The sequence below is a fragment of the Camarhynchus parvulus genome, chromosome 18 (assembly GCF_901933205.1).
Source record: "Camarhynchus parvulus chromosome 18, STF_HiC, whole genome shotgun sequence".
Taxonomy (NCBI): Eukaryota; Metazoa; Chordata; class Aves; order Passeriformes; family Thraupidae; genus Camarhynchus; species Camarhynchus parvulus.
This window is the reverse complement of record NC_044588.1, coordinates 7860402-7883433: the sequence shown is the minus strand read 5'-3', so window position 1 is coordinate 7883433 and position 23032 is coordinate 7860402. Positions and strand designations below refer to the sequence as shown.

Sequence of the window (23032 nt, the reverse complement as noted above, 5' to 3'; positions counted from 1 at the left end):
GGGTTGAAAGCTGAGGTATGCTCCTAAAGAACCATCTCCCATTTCTCTCCACAGACAACACTGACAGGTTCTGCTCGTCAATACTTGTTAGTGACACTGGAATCAGGCTGGACTTCCCAGCAAGAGCTGGTGAGGCTGTACTCGGGAGCCAGATAAGGTGAGAGCCCTTGGGATATTGCTGTCATGGGTGTAACAAACAAATATCAGAGTGGTCAGTTTCAACTTCCCTTCAGTGTTGAGATTGTTGAAAAACAAAACCTAAACCGGTGTTTAGGGATTATGAGGGTCAGCATCACAAACAAGAGTAGGAAAAGAAAAAGCAAAAGGATCACACTCTCTTGACTCTCCCATGGGAAAGAAGCTGTGCTGAAAGGACAATGGGAGAACCATTAGGAGGATCTGAAGGCAGGAGCTGAACAAAGAGCTGCTGGAGACAGGAGAGAGCACAGGCTGGATTTTTCAGGAGTCTCCACAGCAATGGCCAGCCTCTAAGTTTGCAGACCCTCAGTCCAGCACTGGCACCAGCTTCTCCCTTGTCCCAGAGAGGAAAAGTAAGGAAACTTCTTCTGCAGTGCACCAAGAAAAAAAAAAACAAAAAAAAAAACAAAACAAAAAAAAAAAAAAAAAAAAAAAAAAAAAAAAACTAATCAAAATTTTTTATTTATATTAATCCCCACAACCTTTTTGGAGCAAAAAAACATTGCCCAAAAAAAAAAAAAAAAAAAAAAAAAAAAAAAAAAAAAAAAAAAAAAAAAAAAAAAAAAAAAAAAAACCCAAAAATGATAAAGTTAAAGAAAAATTTAACTTTTTTTTTTTTTACCAACAAAGAAGAGAAAAAAAAAAAACAAAACAAAAAAAAAAACAACAAGAAGACAACACCCCTTGTGCAGCCCTCAGGTCACTTGGCTGCCTCGTGACATCCTCACTCTTCCTCTTCTATCTTCCTGATGGAACTCGCGGCTCTTGGCTCGGAGCTTGTTGACCTGTGACTCTGCAATGTCAGCCCGCTCCTCGGCCTCCTCCAGCTCGTGCTGGATCTTGCGGAACTTGGACAGGTTGACATTGGACAGCTCCTCCTGTGTGGGAGAAGGAGTCAGTGGTGAGGAGCCCAGGGCAGGGGTTTCACTCCCGCTGCAAGTCGGCCTTGTGGGGCTGCAAATCTCCATTCGCCTCCTGCCACTGCTCACACATCAGCCTCACACAGAGCTCCTCATACTCATTTTTAAATACCCTTAACTGGGACAAGCCCTATTCTGTGCTGGACTGTTTCCACAATGAAGACATCTTAAGCCTAAATCATAAATTGCTGTACATCCTCAGTACTTCCCTTGTCACATGCCCAGAAACAAGACAAGGTTCTTACAATTCTAAAAGCAGAATGCAAAGTGGTTTGGGGTGGGACTTCCAACACCTTCCATTAGTACAGAGATTCAAAAATTTGTGGAAAATAGGTATTGCCAAAATTTGTTTTATATATTGTATTACTCTGATATCATCATAAAAACTTAGGTGCTTTGTGGTTCTTAACGTAATGCAATATGCTAATGCAGGCCGTGCCCCCCCAGTAGCTCTTCAGGACTCATTGTTTTCATTCTCAAAGGTGTGTCTACTTTGTGAGCTTTTCAGAGAATTTGAAAGCCTGTGTAATTGATGAGCATCTCCATTGGCATCTTCTAAATTTCTTGTATCTGTCTACTAACAGCCAAACTACCCTCTGGGAAAATGATTCTTGCCAAGCACTGACAGAGCAATACTTACAGCCTCCTCAGATTGTCTCTTGTAGGATTTCACTTTCATTTGCAGCTTGTCCACCAGATCCTGCAGCCTCAGGATATTCTTCCTGTCTTCCTCAGACTAGAGCGTTTGACAAACAGGAAAGAGAGACAATTCTTGGTTCTGCATCACGTGAGGTTAACAATTCCCCTTGGGGATGGTGTGGGCAAAATTTTTGACTGACTGGAAGAAGGCCCAGTGAGAGCAGGAGAGCTGCTGCCTTACCTGGTAGGTGAGTTCCTTCACCCTGCGCTCGTACTTGCGCACACCCTTCACGGCTTCAGCGCTGCGCTTCTGCTCAGCATCAACCTCCCCTTCCAGCTCCCGCACCTGCAAGGACAAGCCCAGCCCTGCAGCTGCCCTGGCAATGTCTCTCCAAGGACAGACACGCTCACTCAGACACAGCCCCAGCCCTACACACCCTGGCCTCCAGCTTCTGGATCTGCTTCTTCCCTCCCTTCAGTGCCAACTGCTCGGCCTCTTCCAGACGGTGCTGCAGGTCCTTCACTGTCTGGTCCAGGTTCTTCTTCATCCTCTCCAGGTGGGCACTGGTGTCCTGCTCCTTCTTCAGCTCTTCTGCCATCATGGCCGCCTGATCAGAGCAAAAGGTCAAGGCCATTTTGGGGCTGGAGATATTTTGGGCAGAGTACATTTATCATCAGCAATTCTAGGAGCACCCAACTCACATCTGTGATGGCCTTCTTGGCCTTCTCCTCAGCATTGCGGGCTTCCTGGATGGTATCCTCCATTTCACTCTGGATCTGGGAAATGTCTGTTTCCAGCTTCTTCTTGGTGTTGATCAGGCTGGTGTTCTGTGCAATGGGAAGGAAAAGCATATTTTTTCCAAAATTGCCATAATGAACCTTCTGCCTGAAAAAACATTTCCCTTCCTGTTTTTAATTATGTTTTTTTAGAGTTTGATAAAATATTACAAAAATGTGATAAATGAATTTGGTAAGAGAAAACTATTTGTTGTATTTGAATTAAAAAAGGAAAACAGAGCTATTGTTAACTTTAATTCTCTAAATACTGCAGGTGTTATATGTCTTCAGTGTTCCAGAATTGACCTGGGTGTGGAGGAGCTGTACTCTTTCACTTGCATCCAGAAGCTCCTGCTCAGCCAATTTCCTCGACCGCTCCGTCTGCTCCAGGGCTGCCCGGAGCTCCTCAATTTCAGCCTGCAGCAGGTTTGCTCTGCGCTCCACCATGGCCACCTGCTCCTTCAGGTCATCCTGTGTCCTGAGAGCATCATCCAAGTGTATCTGGGTGTCCTGGGAAGAGAGACAAAGAATTAGGCATATTTATTTACTTTTTCACATATTAATATGGAAAAAATAAACATGAAGAGAAATATTTGCTGCTGTGGAAGAAACCCATGAGCACCTGGTCTGTAACGGACCTTGAGCACAGCCTGGGTGTTCCTCAGGTTCTTCTGTGCCTCTGCAGCCTTGCGATTGGCATGGCTCAGCTGGATCTCCATTTCATTCAGGTCTCCCTCCATCTTCTTCTTCAGCCTCAGGGCTTCATTCCTACTCCTGATCTCAGCATCCAGGGTGCTCTGCATGGACTCCACAATTCTGAGGTGGTTCCTCTTCATCTGATCAATCTCCTCATCTTTCTCTGCTATCTTCCTGTCAATCTCAGCCTTCACTTGGTTGAGCTCAAGCTGCAGGCGCAGGATCTTCCCCTCCTCATGTTCCAGGGAGGCCTGAGAAAAGTATAAAATCCAGTTAATTATAAAAATAGCAACATCAACGACTTTACATGAATTGTAAAAGAATAATGTATAACCAGAGGTCTTTGAGAAATGAAGAAAAAAAAAGCATACCTGTGGATTCAAAGATTTTACTGGTGTGAAGAAAACCTGCTTCCTATGCCTCTACTCAATTCTCAGTGCATAGAATTATTTAAATGTTACCTGAAGTTGCCGAGCTGTGTTGTAACAAATCAGGTAACAACAGAAGGCTTTACCTCAGCTTCCTCCAGGGAGGCTTGCAGTTCAGATTTCTCCTGCTCAATCTGCTTCTTCACTTTCTCCAGCTCATGAATCGCCTTTCCTCCCTCCGCAATCTGCTCCGTGAGGTCGGAAATCTCCTCTGTGGGAACAAAGATCAATGGCATGGTCAGGCACAGAGCAGAATGGGAAGGGCCCTGTCCCACCAAGGTGACAGGCATCTCTGCAGACCTGCAGGCCCAGAGCCATGAACAATGGTGGTAATGGCTGAGAGTGAGAAAGGCCAGGGAGGAGCAGAGGGCCAGGGACTTACGCTGCAAGTTCTTGTTCTCCCGCTTCATTGTTTCCAGGTGGTCCAAGGACTCCTCATAGGCATTCTTCATCTTGAACAGCTCCGTGCTCAGAGAGCGCGACTCCTTCTGCGAGGCCTCCAGCTCAGCCTGCGTTTCCTCATACTTCTGCTTCCATTCTGCCAGGATCTGAAGAGAAACGGGGGGTCAGTAGGGCTGTGACCATCACGGGGCCCTGCTCTGGCCAGGAGTGCTGGTGCTGGAGGCCCAAAGACCTTGTCAAAGTTCTTCTGCTTCTTATCCAGAGCAGCACAGGCAGCATTGGATCTCTCCACATCAATCATCAGGTCCTCCACTTCATTCTGCAGCCTCTGCTTTGTCTTTTCCAGGGAGGCACATTTGGCATTGACAGCCTCAACATGCTCCTCTGCATCCTGCAGGCGCTGGGCCAGCTTCTTCCTGTGTTAAACATATCTCATGGCTTGGAAAGATGTAAGTTCTATACTGTCATGAGAGGTCATGCTGATGTATTCAAGGGGTTTTCCTGTCTCACTTTTCACAGTACGTAAGATCTATCTTTGCTGTTTGTCCTATGACCTTTTAGGCCTGTCTTAGCACTTCTATTATAAAATTATATTTTCGCTATTCTCCACTTTTTTTCTCCCAACCTCACAATAATAACAAATCTATGTCTTCCTTCAATCATTCTTCACAGTACTCTCAGAGACATTTCATGACCAGTTTCAGTCTTCTCCCATCATTTCCCATCCTGCTTCCCCACGTACTTGGCCTCCTCAAGCTCCTCCGTGCGCTGAATCGCGTCCGTCTCGTATTTGGTTCTCCACTGGGCCACTTCACTGTTGGCCTTGGACAGGGCTCGCTGCAGCTCCCCCTTGGCCTCCTGCTCCTCCTCATATTGTTCCCGGAGCAAGTCACAGTCGTGGCGAGCGGACTGCAGGGCATGGGCCAGGGCACTCTTGGCCTGGAGCAACAAGGGTATTGGGTCATGGAGCATAAATATCCCAGGAAATCTGACTGAATATGAAGGGGACACTGGATCATGCTTCTATGCAAACGGACAACCATGCAATCAATGAGGAAAGAAATTGGGACTGAATAAAAGCAATAGTGGATAAACTGGAGGTAAAATTTAGCATGAGACAGCTTGCAGCAAATTACATGAGATTTTTTTCCCTGTCTCGTCATATAGTTCAGTAGTTACATGAGTGTCCGGAACACCTCTGAGAGTAGGAATCACCTTTATCTCTTCCTCTAGATGCCTCTTGAGTTCCTCAATCTGCTGGGTGAAAGCCTGTTTGCCTCTTGACAGCTGAGAAACCATAGCATCTTTCTCTTCCACCTGACGTGAATATTCACCTGAGAAAATTTGCGGATACCAACAGTTTTAATGCCATTCATGTTGACACTGAAAACATTTGGAGATGTAAAACAAGATAGTTTTTAGTCCATGCTGAAATTTATGATCCCTTTTCAAGCATTTCACAGTGGATTTGACACAAAGTGTGTTGAAAAGACCAATGCGCCAGAAGAGTAATTTCTGCAATAACTCTGCGACATTATTGATCTGCACATGTAGATGTGAGTGTCTCACCTGACTCTGTCTGCAGACGAGCTCTTTGAGCATTGAGGTCATTGATCATGCGCTGATGCTCTTCTTCCTTGGTTTTAATCTCACTCAGCTGATCTTCCAGTGTGCGGCACATCTTCTCCAGGTTGGCCTGTGTTTTAGCATATGGAAAGGGATGAGTTAACCGTCCATAATTAAATAAGGCAAGGAGCAAGGATTGTTTTGTATTCCACTGGGTCAACGAGCCTATAATTGTGTACCTTGGCTTTGGAGACAGACTCCATGTTGCTGGCCAAGTCATCAATCTCCATCTTCAGCTCACTTTTCTCCTTCTCCAGCTTCTGCTTCACGCGTTGCAGGTTGTCGATCTGCTCGCCCAGCTCAGCTGTGCTGTCCGCGTGCTTCTTGCGCAGGGCGGCAGCCGTGGCTTCGTGCTGCAGCGTGGCCTCTTCCAGGTCACGGCGCATCTTCTGGAACTCTGCCTCACGCTTCTTGTTCATCTCCACCTGAGCTGCTGTGGCCCCTCCTGCTTCTTCCAGGCGCTCGCTGATCTCCTCCAGCTCCCTGGACAGGTCAGCGCGATGCTTCTCTGCTTTAGCACGAGAGGTTCGCTCTGCCTCAATTTCCTCCTCCAGCTCCTCAATGCGGGCCTGCAGAACAGCAGGGAGCCTTCACAGCCGTGCCCTCCTCCTGCCTGAGCTGAGCCTGAGCAAGGCAGGGCAAGGAACAGAGACTTGCCTGCAGCTCCTTGATCTTCTTCTGAAATTGCATGCCCACGGCTTGTTCATCCTCGATCTTGCTCTGGATCTGGCTGATTTCAAAGTCTTTCCTTTGGGCCAAGTGAACCGTGTTAGAGCTCAAAGAAAAGAGACAAGTGCTGCAGCCCAGCACTCAGGTGCCCCAGAGCCACACTTACTTCTTCAGTTTCTCATCCAGCTGCTGCTTATCATTCTCCAAATCCATGATGCTGTCCTGGGCCAGCTTCAGGTCTCCTTCCAGTTTCCTCTTTGCTCTCTCCAGGTCCATGCGCAGTTTCTTCTCTTGCTCCAGGGACCCTTCCAGCTGAACACAACAAGACCATCAGGGCTCTGCCAGCCACGTTGGACTCCATACCTGTCCTGTTCCTGCTCTATGTCTGTGTTCTTACATCATCTACTTGCTGTTCCAGCTTGGTCTTGGCTTTGGTCAGAGTATTGACTTTGTCTTCCTCTGCCTGCAGGTCATCCAGGGTCTGCTGATGGGCCTCTTGGAGGGCTTTCTTCTCTTTTGTCAGCTTGGCAATGGTCTCATCCAGAGCTGCCATCTCCTCAGTCAGGTTTTTCACCTTTGAGAAGAAGGGAGCAAATATAAATAAAAGTAGCTATAGAAGTCTTGTAATAACACAAGGCTCTTTTCTGGAGTGTGAGTGACAGGTTCTACCTCATACCTTGTTTTCAGTGGCATGTTTTTCCTTCTCCACCTTGGCCAGTGTTAGCTCAAGGTCATCAATATCTTTCTTCAGCTCTGAACATTCATCCTCCAGCTTCCTCTTCTTGGCTGTCAGCTCAGCATTAATTTCTTCTTCATCCTCAGCCCTTTCAGTCACTTCCTTAATTTTGGCTTCCAGCTGGATTTTGGTTTTGATGAGCTGGTCACACCTTTCCTCTGCATCAGCCAAAGCATCTGCTTCCTGGTGGGGAGATGCCATGGGATTCTTTTGTTTGAATATTTGTTGATATTTATAAAAAAAAAAAAAAAAAAAAAAAAATAAATTATTCATATATCAAAATAGTTTTAAAAAAAAAAAATATGTAACTTAGAAAAGTGTCACCTAAGTAATATTTTGACTGCAGATACATCACAGTCCTTAGAGAAGCTAGTTATACCTTTTAGGGCACCACTAAAAGAACTACAATTGAACTGAACTAAATCAAATTTTATGTAAATGTATTTAAGTAACTTGATAGTCACAGTGAATTAGATAAGATGTTGGTGGTAATGATGACAGACTGTACCGGAGCTGCAGGTCATTTTTCTCCTGCATTCAAGTTGCCATTTTCTCTCCTCAAGCTCCTTCCGCTTTGCCTCAGACTTTGCAAGCTCCTCCTTGGTTTTCTCAAACTCTTCCTTCATGTTGGCCATTTCCTTCTCAGATTCTGCACTCTTCAGCAAGGGCTTGATCTTGAAGAACAGCTTCATCCATGGCCAGTGTTTGACATTCATGAATGCACGAATGTTGTACTGGATGCAGAAGATGGATTCCCTGAGGCATAATTAAAATGTACAATGAATATTCTCAGTCTGATGCGTGTCACCACTTTTCCATGAGCAAAATGACTTTAACTGAAGAAGAGGAAGGTGTACCTTCTCTCCACCATTCTCTGGTACTCCACCCTCGCCAGGTAGCCCCTACACCTGGCCTGGGTGCGGGTGATGAGCTGTGCCAGCTTCTCATCCCTCATCTCCTCCAGGAACACGTGACAATAGTTGCAGCACATCACTGTCAGGTAGAGAGAGCAAAGCCCAGGCAGGCAGTGAATGGGGATGTTTGTACCTTGGTGTGTCCAAATTTGTACTGGGTGTGGTCCACATCGATTGAACTAAGAAGCTTCTCAGAAGCCTTCTTGCTATCGATGAACTGTCCCTCAGGGATGGCACTGGCATTAAGCACCTTGTATCTGTGGAATTGGAGGAAATAGGAGGAAGGACAACGTCCAGTCATAAGAATGTTCTCTTTACTGAAACCAAGAGCAGTGTTTGCAGCAGAATCAGGCTGAGGAAGTTGGAATTTCATCTCTCCATACTTAGAGACCCTGGCAAAGCTCAGTTGTGTGATGGAGAGCAGTTGGTGACTTATCTCTTCATTTCATAGCTCTCACCTCTGTTTGAAGTCAGCATAGAGGACTCTGCTGGGGAACCCTTTCCTGCAGATCCTGATCCCTTCCAGCACGCCGTTACAGCGCAGCTGGTGCAGCACCAGCTCGTGCTCCATGGCACCTGGCAATGCAGAGCACAAATGAGGGGCACAGATTGCAGTGCAGAGGGGAATGGATGTATCAGAGCAAGGATCTTTCAGCTAGGGGTTCTTACCAGGTGTTTTAGTCTCATTGGGGATGATGCAGCGCACAAAGTGGGGGTGAGTGCTCCGCAGATTGGTCATCAGCTTGTTCAGATTCTCCTGTGGGATCATGATTTAGTGTGCATTTATAAGAAACATAGAAAAAATAACCCATTGCCTTCCTTGAATTTAACATGAAAGATGAATCAATAGAGATACACTGGGCTTAAAATTGTCAGTTGAGAATGCCTCAATCAATTGCTTCATTCCTTCTGATTCCCATCATGAGCCTCAACTTGTAGGACAAGAAAAATTTTAATATCAACCTACTGTAGTGAATATCTATCAAAGAAATATATACACTTTGCAAATATTTTATGACCAAATTTTGTGTTTATATTAAGTGTGAAGAATTTTCTTATGATTTTACAGTGCCGTTTTTCATTCCATAAACTTTTTTTCTACAAAATGGCGGGACAAAGACAAGTTATAGTTTTAAAAGAAAAAAATATTTTTGTTGGTTGTTTGACGATAAACAATTGAAATTGAGGGTATTTGCTTTTTTGCTGTGTATAAAGCAAGATAAAAAAATACAAAAGAATAATTCTCTGCCTATATGAAAAGAAAAGGTGTTTACTTACCCGGAAAAGAGCTGAGACAGTCTGGAAAGAAGAACCCTTCTTCTTGCCTCCCTTCTTGCCACCACCACCGCCACCACTAGCCTCTGAAAATAAAAAAGATAATTTTTTTTTTTAAAAATTTTGTGTTTGGCTTTAATTCCAAGCACCATGCATGAAAAGATAAATTTCAAAAACTAACCTGCATCTGCTCCACCATAGTTGGCAAAGAGTAAAGCCAGGGTCTTCACAGATGATTTCTGGTACAGCCCAATGACAGTTTCATTCAGAGGGTCCTTGTTCTTCTCCAGCCACCCAGTGATGTTGTAGTCCACAGTGCCAGCATAGTGCACCAGGGAGAAGTGGGCCTCAGCCTTGCCTTTGGCAGGCTTGGGCTTCTGGAAATTGTTGGACTTGCCCAGGTGCTGGTCATAGAGCTTGTTCTTGAAAGAGGTGTCAGTTGCCTTGGGGAACATGCACTCCTCTTCCAGGATGGAGAAAATGCCCATGGGCTGGGAGAAATCACAAGAGAAAGGAGACAATGTGAATATAGAAATCAAGGTGTAAAAACAGGAAACAATAATAAATCTAAAAGTATTATTCTGTTCATACAAACCCAAACAAAATGGATACAAACTGCAAATTCATGAAAATATATTAATTCATATGCTGCATTTAAAATTTTTTAAATGCATTTTTTTTCATTTAAATGAATACAACATATTATGCATAAAACCTTAGCCATTAGCAAAGGAAAATGTTTCACTCTTGAATGTTTTTGAAGAAACCTTCTTTCTCAGCTTTGTAAGGAAGATCTCCAAGTGCTGTTCCATGTTGCTACAGTTTTCAGTGGATTTTAAACATAAGCATATCATACAGTAAGATCCCTTTGGAAAATGAGACCAAGTAATTACAGAGATTCCATGCATGTAACTGATTTGAAAGGAAGGATACCTTCTCAATGAGCTCAATGCAGGCAGCCAGGTCCATCCCAAAATCAATGAATGTCCATTCAATCCCCTCCTTCTTGTACTCCTCCTGCTCCAGCACGAACATGTGGTGGTTGAAGAACTGTTGCAGTTTCTCATTGGTGAAGTTGATGCACAGCTGCTCAAAGCTGTTGAACTGCTCAAAATAAAAAAACAACAATCAAGCCGTCAAAAATATGCAAAATAGGCTTGCTCATTCTCCTAACTTTTAAAAAACGAAGTTAAAGAAAACCTGTATACCAACCCACCATACGACCTATCAGTCTGTTTTATGACATACCTACTATACTGAAAAAGGAAATTTTCATTATAATTTTTTTAATAAAATTTTTTCATTGTGCTAAAATGCAATAAAATAACAATTATACATTTGTTTTAAAAAACATTTAATAAAATCTTGGACTATAATGATTCCATGGTTTTATACTGCTTGCCTGAAACAATATATGCAAGGTATTTTGTGTTCATTGGGACCTTAACATTTTGCACAAACAGCTGTAATTCACACAACAGAAAAAATGCATTTGTGCTTCTGCACAAAGCAACATCTCTGTCTTGTACTGCTACTTAAGCCATCCACCCCTTTGTATCATCTGCATGTGAAAATGACTGATTTGTGTTCTGCATAAAATCACAAAAATGTTAAACCTTCAGAGGAATATTACTTGCAATCCTCTGATATAACCATCTTTCCCTTCAAGAGCAGCCCTCAAACATGAAATCCTTACATCAAAGATCTCAAAGCCAGCAATGTCCAGGACACCAATGAAGTACTGCCTGGGCTGCTTCGTGTCCAGCTGTTCGTTGATGCGAACAACCATCCACAGGAACATCTTCTCATACACAGCCTTTGCCAGGGCACCCACTGAATTGTTCACCTAAAGCAAAGGAGAATGGAGCAGAAGAAATACAATATGCAGAGCAAATAGTAAGTGATTCAAGGCAGAGGTTCCCAGTCAGCAAGTGGTTGTTGTTACCTGCTGCACAGTTTGGCCCTTGGTCACGTATTCATTCCCCACCTTGACTCGGGGGTAGCAGAGAGCCTTGAGCATGTCAGCTGAGTTCAGACCCATCAGGTAGGCAGCCTTGTCAGCAACTAAGCCAGAGGAAAAAGGAAGAATTTATAATTAACATCCCTACACTAATTCAAATTTTTAAATTTATGTTAAATTAAAAAACTTATCTATATAACTTACAATCAAATTCTGGCACAAACTGATATTTAACAAAAATGTATATTATAGAAGCTTAATAATCACATATCCCATACAAATAAAACAAAAATAAAGACACATAGAAATACCATCACAAATTCTCTGTATTTTATACAAAAAGATTTTCATTACATTCCCATCATTATTTAATGGCTTGCAGAAGAAGAGGTGTAGGTATACAAATGTAGAATGAAATAGTTTCTTCACAAATTTTGAGCACTCATAAAGTATGGACATTTGTATCATGGTAGAACGAACCATTGGATAGCATAATGGAACCATATTCCACAAGATATGACTAAAGGAACATCCAAACTCTTTATCATTGATAGAGTAGAAGACAGTTGGAAGTAAATTGTGCATAGCATAAGTTATTAATTCTAAATAATTTTATATGGACAATTTGGGACAGCTTTTTCAAACAGATGATGTGTTTGCCTATCTGAAGCCAAAGTTAAAACTTTTGCTGTCTCCATATGTGTGGCCAAAAGAGGTGTTAATTATTGCTTATAATACCTTCTGTGCCATCAGGCTCTGCCTGCTCCTCTCGTTGTTTCTGCTTGAACTTCAGGTTCCCATAGTGCATGACAGCCCCTGTCAGCTTGTAGATGGCTGTTTTCTCATCTGCAGTGAAGCCCAGGATGTCAATGGCACTCTGGCAAAATAATGAATTCAAAAAATTTGCTTAGTGGGTCAGAGATGTAACCCTCAAGACATGCTCTGTAGGTACCTTGTTGCTGTGTTACTTACATCTGTAGCCATCAGCTCCTCCTGGTCATCAATGCTGGGGACAGTGACCTCCCCTTGACTCACAAAGTGGTAATCGTAGGGGTTGGTGGTAATGAGGAGCATGTCTGAAAATAGGAAATAGGTAAAGCAGGGTTTAGTTTGAACAGATAATAGTTAGAATTGTTCTCAGAGATTTTATCAACAAAAAATTCAAATGGTCTTTCCTACCAATTAGCTCTGGCTTCTTGTTGGACATGATCTGATAAAAGATGTGGTAGCTCCTTTCCGCCTTGAGCTGGAAAGTGACTCTGGACTTCTCCAGCAGATCTGGCAAGGATGGTAGAAAGAGTTAGACACTTGGGGGAATGTACATGGAGATGGGACTTTGGGAAGGGATGAGAACAGTCCAGGAGAATCTCTTACAAGTTTCAATATCAGCAGAAGCCAGTTTGCCTGTGGCACCAAAATGGATTCTGATGAATTTGCCCTGTTAAGCAGAAGCAGCAGCAGGTCAGCCTGGATGTGTTCTGCAGACATCTCCTTTGCATGAAGAACTGTTCAGGCATCAAGTGTGTTGCCATGAAGGGGAGAGATTTTATGCAAAGCAAGAACTCACAAAGCGTGAGGAGTTGTCGTTCCTCACGGTCTTGGCGTTTCCAAAGGCCTCCAGCAGTGGGTTGGCGCTGATGATTTGATCCTCAAGCGTTCCCTGCGGGGACATCATTATTCAGTGACTGTGTTTGGTTGGCAGGGCAATGACAGGCCAAGCATTCAGTCTGGCCTTCCTGACTCACCTGCATTTTGCCTGATGACTTCTCCTCCTTCTTCTTGTCTCCACTGGCTGCAATTGTTGCAAAGTACTGGATGACACGCTTGGTGTTCACAGTCTTCCCGGCCCCGGATTCTCCGCTGCCAAAGCCAAGAGAGAAGCAGAGGGTGCGTGGTCAGGCAGGAGGGGCCCTGGCACCGGGCAGCCCCGCAGGGACCCGCGCAGGGGGGGTACCTACGTGATCAGGATGGACTGGTTCTCACGATCTGTGATCAGGATGGACGTGTTACTCACCGATGCTGTGAACAAGGCAGAAACACAGAGCTTAAAACTCAGTGAACAACAGAGAAAGAATGAAACCTAGGTCAGGAAAGTCTAATGTTTTGCCTGATGTCAGCTTGACTTAAAGAAGAAAAAGCAAAGCACATCACTGAGTACAGAAATATCTTTCATTTAAAAGAGTAGAAACAGCACTATGAAGATAGTAAACTCCAACAGATGTCTGTGTCAGATCCAAGAAAGCTTTGAAAAAGCCTCTTCACTTTGCTGAGACAGGGGATCCCTTCAGAGAATTTAATGATCTCATGCCCCTAAAGACAAGAGAGAGCCACTCACCAGTCAGCATGAACTGATAGGCATTGTCAGAGATGGAGAAGATGTGTGGAGGGGCCTCCTGGCGCTTCTTGCCTCGGTAGGCCAACACCACCTCGGGGTTGTACACCGGCAGCCACTTGTAGGGGTTGACAGTGACGCAGAAGAGACCCGAGTAGGTCTGCAAGGAAGGCACACAGCACGTTGGCTTCCCCTGAGGCTGGCCCAGCAGCTCCTGAGGCTGCCCAGAGGAAGCTGCTGCTGCCACTTACGTAGATCATCCAGGCTGCGTAACGCTCTTTGAGGTTGTACAGCACAGCGGGTTCGTGCAGGTGGGTCATCATGGCCATGTCCTCGATTTTGTCATACTTGGGAGGGTTCATGGAGAAGATTTGATCTTCTTTCACAGTTAGGGTCTGTCAAGGAAACAAAAGATCCACATGTGTCTCTGAAAAGCTCAGTGTTAGGATCATATGTTTTCCTTCGGCCTTGTTTTTGACTCACCTCTCCCCCTTCAGTCTTGACAGTGACTTTGCCCGATTCCCTGCTCGTGATTGTCCCTTTCACAAAGGATTCCTTTGGGTGCGCCCCGAAAAAAAATTTTTTTTTTTTAAAATTTTTTTTTTTCCCTTCTTTTTTTTTCCCTTTTTTTTTTTTGTGGTGTTTCCACCCCCCCCCCACCCCCCCACCCCCCCCCCCCTCCCCCCCCTCCCCCCCCTCTTTTCTTTTTTTTTCTCTATTAAAAAAAAAAAAAAAAAAATATTTATTTTTTTTTTTTTTTTTTTTTTTTTTTTTTTTTTTTTTTTTTTTTTTTTTTTTTTTTTTTTTTTTTTTTTTTTTTTTTTATATTTAAAATTTTTTTTTTTTTTATTTTTTTTTTTTTTTTTAATTCTTTTTTTTTTTTTTCCCCTCTTTTTTTTTTTTTTTTTTTTTTTTTTTTTTTTTTTTTTTTTTTTTTTTTTTTCTTTAACACAACATTTTAATAAATATTTAATTAATTTTTTTTTATAGAAATAAAAGAAATTGTAAAAAGGATGAACAGTGAAATAAAACTATTGAAAAACTGTAGTATAGGTGACCTACCATCTTGGAAAACAATGAATCTCTGGGACATTTACCTATTTAATGGTAGGGTAATTAATAAATTTTGCTAATGAGGTTCTCCACTGGAAAGAAAAAATACAGGTTTTGTGACCTTTTAATATTCTGCCACAATTAATTTGCTCTATGCATTTGTCACACTTCACTACAATACTTAAATAATTTTAGTCCCAAAATTCTGACTTAGGTGAAATAAAATTCAGTCATTGAAATTGGAATTTCCAAGGCTTCATTAATATCTCAAATAAATACTTACTGAAAAAATCTAGGAACACAAGAATTCTCAAAAGTTTTGATTTATTAAACATCTAGGGTACCCAAATTTAGCCAACTGCACTTGAAAATCCTCTAGCTACAATACAATTTTTTTCCCTCCTTATTCTTTAGGTGATAAATATATTTTTTGTCTGGAGTAAGAAAATGGATATCTAAGAAAGCTGAGAATTCTGGCACTCTGCAAAGGTGGTTAGAAGGTCTGTATGTTCAGATGATTTAATAATTAATACATTCTTAAGCAGAATACAGGAGTTTGCATTTTTCCCTGCTGTGCTTATCTGGTCTCATTCTCCTCCTGCCATAGCAAAGATGGGAAGGCAGCACTCCTTGATTTATGTAAGGTCAGTTAAGCAGAAGTGAAGAATGTCCCCATGGGGATTTGCTGCTCTTTCATCAGTACTCAGAGGCTTCAAACACAGCCTTGGGTCCACACCTCACTTCTAATCATAATTCACTTAAACATACCCTTGCACATCCCACCAGGTTTGCATATAGGGTGAACCAGTGAACCCTCCTGACACCCCACCCAAAAGGATCTGTCTCTGTTCCTATAAATTGGTAAATCAGCTTCTTACCTCTCGTGACACCAGATGTGTGGCTTGTGAGCTGGCAGCTGATCAGTGCTGTAAAACAGAAATGATAATTCCCAAATTGCTGCTGCACAAAAATCAAGAGTGAAAACATGCAGGTGCCTTGAAAACAGATTTGTAATGGAGTCCCCTCCTGCACAGGAGCACCGGAGGCAGCAGGAATGCGGTGGCACGTTAGGCTGCCATCCCCTTCCTGGCAGCCTGCAGACCCCATCCCTTACCTTGGAGCTTTCTGTGGAGCCAGGGCAGACGTGTTGCAGGGACATTTTATACGATCTCGCCTGCAGATGCTCCAGATGCCTCCTCTTTCTTTGGTCAAAAATATTTTGGCAAACCCTCTTTGGTGAAGCATTGTCTGGCAAACTGAACTAAGGGCATAATTGTCATTTGACATGACTAGATATAATTAGAAAATTTTGATGTCTTAGTGGCTATATGAATACATCTTCTATAAACAATCTTCCAAGGGTGTTAAGGAGGGAATCTGGACTAGTCAAAGCACTTAAAGCACTTGGATTCAGGACTTATGGATTTTATTGCTGCCTTTCCCACCGACTCACTGCACAACCTGGGATGGATTGCTTGGTATGTCTGTGCTGCAACTACCCCAGCTGTACAATAGATAAAACAGGATGTTAAAAGATAAATTAGTGTTATTAAAACCTTTTGGCAGTTTTGTTGGTTTAACCCTGAAAGCAGAAGTGCGGATGTAGAAGAGGTGAGGAGGGTGACAGGCACAGGGTGATCAGCTAAACACTGCAGCAGGGAGAGGCTGGGCTCTACCTGGGCTTTTGAAGTTGATGGCTCTGACAGATGTGAGGCAGCTTTAGGGATGTCAGGAAGGGTGGGCACACACACACACACAGAAGCATGTGCCTGTGTGCCTCTCTGCACACACAGATTGGAAATAAGTGGGAGATTCTCTGGAAACTGTTCTTGTGAACCCTGTGATGGGTTATACCTGCTGAAACTCCTGATCTGCAGGTTAGTGCCAGTGAGCAAGATGCTCCCTGCTTTTGCTGGCAACTTAACCCTAGGAAGAATAACTGATTTGAAATGCCTTCCAAGTGAAACCAGCACACTTACTTACAAGTGGCAAAAAAAAATCTTCTTTTCAGTAATACCTACACAAATAATTGGATGTATGCACAAACACATCATGTCAGCATGCAGTCCCAGATGCTCTCTAGCTGATACATCCTCAGTCAGGCACTTCCAGTTCATTACAAATATTTTGCACACTTAGTCCAAACCACCAGGAGCACTGGGGGTGGCAAACATGCCTGGACAATGCTGATGGAGACGGGGGAAGGAAGGGGATTTACTGGTGGTGCTGGAGAGAGACTGGTCTTGTTTTAGGGACAGAGAACAGTCATGTGAGCTGATTTGTATCCTGTCAGATTTAGGCTGAGGTACTTAACACCTTCTTTGCCTCAGTTATCAACAGAAGGAGTGGTTATCCACAGGACAACCAGCCCCTTAAACTGTTAGCCAGGTAGAGGAGCAGAATGGACTCCCTGCAATCCAGGAGGAATTAGTCAGCAACCTCCTGATTTTAGACACTCACAAATTTGTGGGGCCAGACAGGATTCACCTGAGGCCACTGAGGGAACTGTGGGAAGAATTTGCCCAGCCACTCTCCATCATTTATCATCATTCCTGGCTAACCAGAACTTTTCCTATAACCAGGCGTGAGAGACTGGAAAGATTGATGTCCTGAGACATTTTGGGATGCATGAAGATTTGTCAGCAGATGACTCTGAGGAAAAAAAATATGGGAAAAATAAAAATGGGAAAAAATGGGAAGGCAATTCACTTCCCCATGCCCCACTCCCCCTAGAGCCATGATTCTGTGATTTTTTAGCTGAGAGTGCTGGGCTAGATCACCTTTGGGTTGCCTTTCCAGTAGCCAACAACACAGCCTTTCCACTCAGAGAGCTCTTTGGAGTTTTGCTGTTGTGCTGTGCAGGATGTGGACCAGCTGTGCAAGAGGCAGGAGTGAGGCACACTGCCAGCTAGCTCTGGGCAGGCAGCTGAGGGAAGGTCTAGTTTGAATGGGAAGCAGTCTGTGAGTTGAGGTGTCTCCAGGTATTGACACTCACCAGAGATTTGGGCATTGAATTTAGTGTCAGTAGGTCCCCATAGTCCAGTGGTAGAACATAAAACCTTTTTTGAAAATGGTCCAAATCTCAGGAGAGGGTTGTGAAGTAGAACACAGCAATGAAAGAGATTCTTTCATCCAGAATATTTCCAAGGATGGAGATTTCACAATAGCTCTGGGAAATTTGTGCCAGTGCTCAGTCACCCTTACAGGAAAAAAGTATTCCCAGATTTTCACAGGGGAAAATCTGTGCGTCAGATTGTGCCCATTGCCTGTTGTCTTGTCACTGGGCAACAACAAAAAGGACCTGGTTCCATCCTCTGTGCACCTCCAGGTATTTATATCCATGGATACAATTCACCTGATCGTTCTCTTCTCCAGGCTGAACAGTCTCTGCTCCTTCAGCCTTCCCTTATGAGATGCTCCAGTCTCTTGCTCATCTTACTGGCCCTTTTCTGGACCCTCTCCAGTAGCTCTGTATCTCTCTTATACAGGTGAGCTCAGCACTGGATATCACTCCACGTGTGACCTTAGTGATGAATTAAGGGCAGGGATCACCTCCCTCTGCCTGCTGCAGCACTCCTAATGCAGACACCATTCACCTTCCTCACAGAAAGGACCCATTGTTGGCTCATGTTCAACTTGCTGTCCCCCAGAACCCCCAGGCTCTTTTTTTGCAAAGATGTTTTTCACCTGGTCAGCACCCAGCATTTATTGGTGCCTGGGCTTTACCTCCTCTCCAGGTTCAGGACTTTGCACTTGCTTTGTGTCATTGGGTCCCAGATTCACCTCAGGGTTTTGCCTCACCAGTACTCAGCTGCACAGTGTCCTTAACACAGAGAACACAATGTTAAATGGCAATAGTGGAATCGCAGAGATTCAAATCTTACTCTCATGTTTATCTGTATTGCTGATTAAATTATAAAAACAAGATAAAATGTTAAAACATCAACTACTTTCACTTGAAAGTGCTAAATTCACATCCATTTCCTTTTTTCCTCTTTTGCATTAATGGCATAAGAACACAGAAAACAAGAACTTCTCTTTCAGTGTTTCGAGCTGTTGTTTTTGAATATCTTTTTGAAGGAAATTAGGGCTAAAGCAATGGTAGCTGTAAGAGCATGCATTGTGAATGCAGGTAGTATATGAACTCTCAATGTCTACAGGGGAAAGACACTACATTTGTGGAGGCTGGAAGCGGAGACAGGAGCAAGTGCAAAAAAAAGGTTGGGCAAATAACCCAGCATTCTGTGTTGTAGTATACGACATAAAGCTCATGGAAAGTGAAGTGTTTGGTCAGCTGTCATAAGGATACCTGAAAAGCAGTCTAAGCTACTGAGCATCTGCTTTGGATTTAGTTTAATTCATGCAGCTCTTCTCTTTCACCAAAGTGCCATTTATATGACACTGGTATAGCTGTTTATTACAAAGAAATAGTCTCTAATCTGAAATGGATGATTCAGATTTCACTGTAGTTTCACTCTCTAGATCCCCAAAAATTACTTCAGGGGAAACTTTGCCATGTGTCCTCTATCCAGGTACAGCAAGGATAAATCTGTCCAGGAAGGAATCTTTTGAAAGAAGTGCAAGCACCTCAAAAAAAAAAAAAAAAAAAACACCAAAAATGCAATGTTTCCTGGGAACCATTAATCTTCTGCCCATTCTATTTCCATCTCTTCAGGGTGAACTTCATGGCAAGAGGCAGGCTGGAAGCCATCTCTGGATAGACTGTGCTGCACAGCAATGCAGTGTTGTCAAGGTGCACATTCCCCATGGAGGAGAAAGGATTCAGTCATGCTGAAAATAGATCCTTCTTGAGACAGAGATCAGACAGCTGCTCCCTCCTGCCAAGGCCTAAGATGTGCATTTTGTTCCCCCCATCCCAGCAGTTAACTGAGAGATAAGGAGTGAGAAGGCACTTTTTAGCCAGGCTGGGGAGGGCAAGGGGAAGTTCCTGCAGGTGCTGTGTGTTGGCCACTGGGAACCTCCCCCTCCTGCCTGCTCAGACTCATAAGCTCATGAACTGGAAACACAAGAATGGCCTCTATGGGCAACAGCAGGAAAAGGAATGGGGTTTTGTAGTCTTTACTGGAAGCTACTCTTAAACTATATACTCTGTGATTCCCTAAGACAGACAGCTCTCCAAGGTGTCCCTTCTGGCTGGGGAAGTCTCCAGGTGTCCCCTCTGTCTGGGGATGTGTCCAGGTGTCCACTCCCATGCAGCTGAAGCTATGGCTATCAGTGAAATCTTTTATTTCACTTCATTCAATCAACAGACAGTTAATTCCATGGCACTTGCCAAGCATATCCCTCCAGAGCACCAAATCCATAACACTGCTTCCCAACAACATCAGATGAAATGTGCAGAAGCAGCAGGCTTTGCTTGCTTTCAGTCCTTGAGGAGCAGAGTGACATGCAGGCAGAGTCAGAGATCTGTGGAGCTCATTGGGGCAGCAAAATGCATCACATCACATCAGGAAGGAGCTCCACCAGGTGAGGAGCAGCAGGCCAGGCAGAGTACAGGAGATTCTTCTCATTACCACAGGCTGGACATATTCTCAGCAGTAACTGCATGCGGATAAGCATTTCTCCTTGTCCATAACAGGAATTTAGGGGTGTGGTTCAAGCTTTTTTTTTTTCATTATGAGTTGCCAGGCATGATTTTTCAGAAATATGTGTATGATACAGCACTATCACCTCTGTGGGTTATTTCTGACATTGAAGGAAATAAGATTGCATGATGTCCCTGCCCATGTCAGAGGGATTGGGTTAGGTGAGATTTAAAGGTCTGTTCAAGCCAAACCCTTCTGTGATCTGTGTGGCTCTCTGAATGGCTGTACTGGGTGAGTCCAAAGGAACAGCAGACTCTCACACCCAGGACATTTGTCATCATCCCACTCTCCCCAGACACCCAGCCTCTGCATGACATTCCACTCAGGTGGTGAAGCCTTCTAGGGAGCAAACCACGCCAAGGTGGTGCAAAATGTCATGTCAATGAAGAAAAAACAACTTACAGTTGGGAAACTGTACTGAAAACAACAATGTATTCTGTGTGTCCCTGCCAGTAATAGGAGACAGAAGCACAAGCACATTCCTACTATCTCTATATGAAGTCTAAGAAGCCTTTGGCCTTCTCAGGTCTCAGTGACGTATTTGTACCCCACGTGGAGCCTGTAATGGTCATGGGATAGAGCAGATATCCTCTTCAACAGGGATCCCCTTGCACACCCTGCTAGTGAGCCCTGGGAGGCTGGAGAGAGCTCAGGGCTGCTCAGCCTCTGCTGCAGTAGAGAACCTCCTGCCTGGAGAGCAGGCTCAGGTGTCCTACACAGACAGAGGTGTGTGGGGACAGGTCACTGCAGCTCTTCCTCAGGTGGGCAGGGTCTCTGATGCCCGACAAGGAACTGAGATGTTCTCAGGGCATGGGGGGCACCAGGAATGAGAAGGATCTGTATGGATGTGTCGTAGTTGAGACAGTCACAATACAAAGCAACACTCCATTTTCAGAAGGCTTCAAACTGTTTTTATTCTAGCATGCATGCTTTTTATACACTCTTACAAAACTCATATGTTTACACTTAACTCATTGGTCAGGAAAAGACAAACAAAGTGCTAATTGGAATAGGCAGTTCAGGTTTCTCTTATTTATCCTTCTTTCTTTCTTGGTTTCTATGTCAATGACCTTGGTAGGAAATTCTTTCAGGGGTGAACATGGATCCTCTTCTCAAACTTCTCTCTGGCTCACAGAGGTCGCTGTAAAACCTCTTCCACATGGATGTGCTGCTCCTCTGAGCACACACTGCAGCTAAGGTGGAAGGAAGGCAGTGGTGGGCCATTGCTGGTGATTACTCTGCCCTACTTCAACCAAATCAGCTTGCTGGGTGACTGGTGCCCAGACCCTGATAAACCATGGTAGATATTTCATAAGATACAACCTACACACATCTGTTCATTGTTTATATACATGTTTGATGTGCTATCAACTCTCTTATTGCCATGTCACCCAGGGAAAAGACTTGGTGACAAGCAGCTGCCCTTGGGCATGCTTCTCCAGTTGTGTTCCTCTTGTTAGCATTCAGGAACACATGATCACAGAATGATTATATGCAGGTGCTTTTATTAAGAGCTCTGGGTGTCAAGGGACACAAACCCAAATCTGACCTGCCATGGTTTCGGACCAAACATGTTTTATATTCTATTTTTACATAACTTACATATTAATTATTAAAATTACATTGTTGTAGTGTATACATTGATTCCATCCAAGCATGGATTTCTCGTGACCCCCTCAAACCTCTAACATAGTTTCTCATGATTCTTTAAACAATAATTTATTCTAATCACATCTAACAATTATATAATTTATCATGTACTGACTACACAGGTGCAGTTTCACATGATCCAGCAAATACAAGGTCTGACATTTCCCAGGGCCTACCCTTAGCATTTTCCCAGGGCCTGCTAAGCCTAACTTTCTTTCTAGCTCCCCGAATTTTCTATGATTTTAAAATCTTTTACTATCACTCTCAATGACAGTGGGTGAGACTCAGGAGTGGCACAGCCCAGCTCACAGAGCACTGGGGAGGCAGGTAAAGCAGCACACTTTCATTTGGGGGTGAGAACTCTCAGCTGAGTATCAGAATTGTGCTGTTAATCAGACTCCTCATGTTCCCAGCAAACAGCAGCGGAAGAGCTGGCCTAGGAGGTGACATTCAGGATGTCCTTTCTGTCACCCACCACAGCAGCTGAGGAGCTCCTGTTACAGAGCAGGGGAGTGGGGTGGGCAGGCTAAGACGCCTCCGGGTAAGACAAAGTCAAAAGAAGGCAAGTGGCAAAAGGGGGAGGGAAGGAGAACTAGGATTAGGTGCATAATATTAGCACAAGCAGCAACTGTAGCCTAAAAAAGTCAGCAATGAGGTGGTGTCTTCCTTGGTTGGCACTCATTTGGGACAGATGCACAAATCCTACTTCTGGGCAGATTTCAGTGCTGTAAATGGAAATAAACTGGTACGGAATTTCTATAAATCTGCTCACTTTAAAAATTAGGCTTTTCAAGACTGAGACAAGTCAGTGGATTGCCACAGAATTTTCTTAGTGACACTCACTGTAGTGAAGGTGCCAACAGGATACACAGCAGACATTTCTAGTGACATTTCTGAACCAACTTGTTCTTGCGGAAAAGTTCCTTTTGCATCCTTAGGAAATTTATTAAGGGTTTCATTATTTTATCCTGCAAGACAGATTCGCTTGTGGGTTAGGCTAAACATTTCTTTAATTGCTTTCTGCATTCATCTCATGTGCCAAGGTAAGAATACGATTTGCTGCTCCTGAAGCACAAATCAGTTGTACAAAGAAGAACAGCTCCCGGTTGTTTTTTTTCCCTTGGATGATCCTACATAAAATAGGGTGGTCT

The 23032-nt window shown here is 43.7% G+C and overlaps 1 protein-coding gene across 1 annotated transcript; it reads right to left on the bottom strand.

Annotated features, from left to right (window-relative positions):
* Positions 1–882: 882 nt before the first annotated feature.
* LOC115911418 (myosin heavy chain, skeletal muscle, adult-like) lies at positions 883–15376 on the bottom strand. The gene is made up of 39 exons (XM_030962377.1): positions 15362–15376; positions 14056–14127; positions 13824–13967; positions 13576–13732; positions 13199–13226; positions 12986–13100; positions 12808–12900; positions 12615–12678; positions 12420–12518; positions 12213–12316; positions 11979–12117; positions 11226–11344; positions 10977–11126; positions 10214–10384; positions 9462–9771; positions 9284–9366; positions 8675–8762; positions 8464–8581; positions 8107–8262; positions 7949–8059; positions 7630–7847; positions 7032–7309; positions 6753–6929; positions 6522–6667; positions 6344–6434; positions 5866–6255; positions 5630–5756; positions 5276–5394; positions 4803–4999; positions 4293–4476; positions 4041–4206; positions 3745–3869; positions 3173–3481; positions 2841–3044; positions 2460–2585; positions 2195–2365; positions 1999–2103; positions 1759–1854; positions 883–1076 (listed from the first exon to the last, which is right to left on the bottom strand). The coding sequence occupies exons 1-39, from the start codon at positions 15374–15376 to the stop codon at positions 894–896; spliced, it is 5748 nt and encodes a 1915-aa protein (XP_030818237.1). The 3' UTR covers positions 883–893.
* Positions 15377–23032: the final 7656 nt, after the last annotated feature.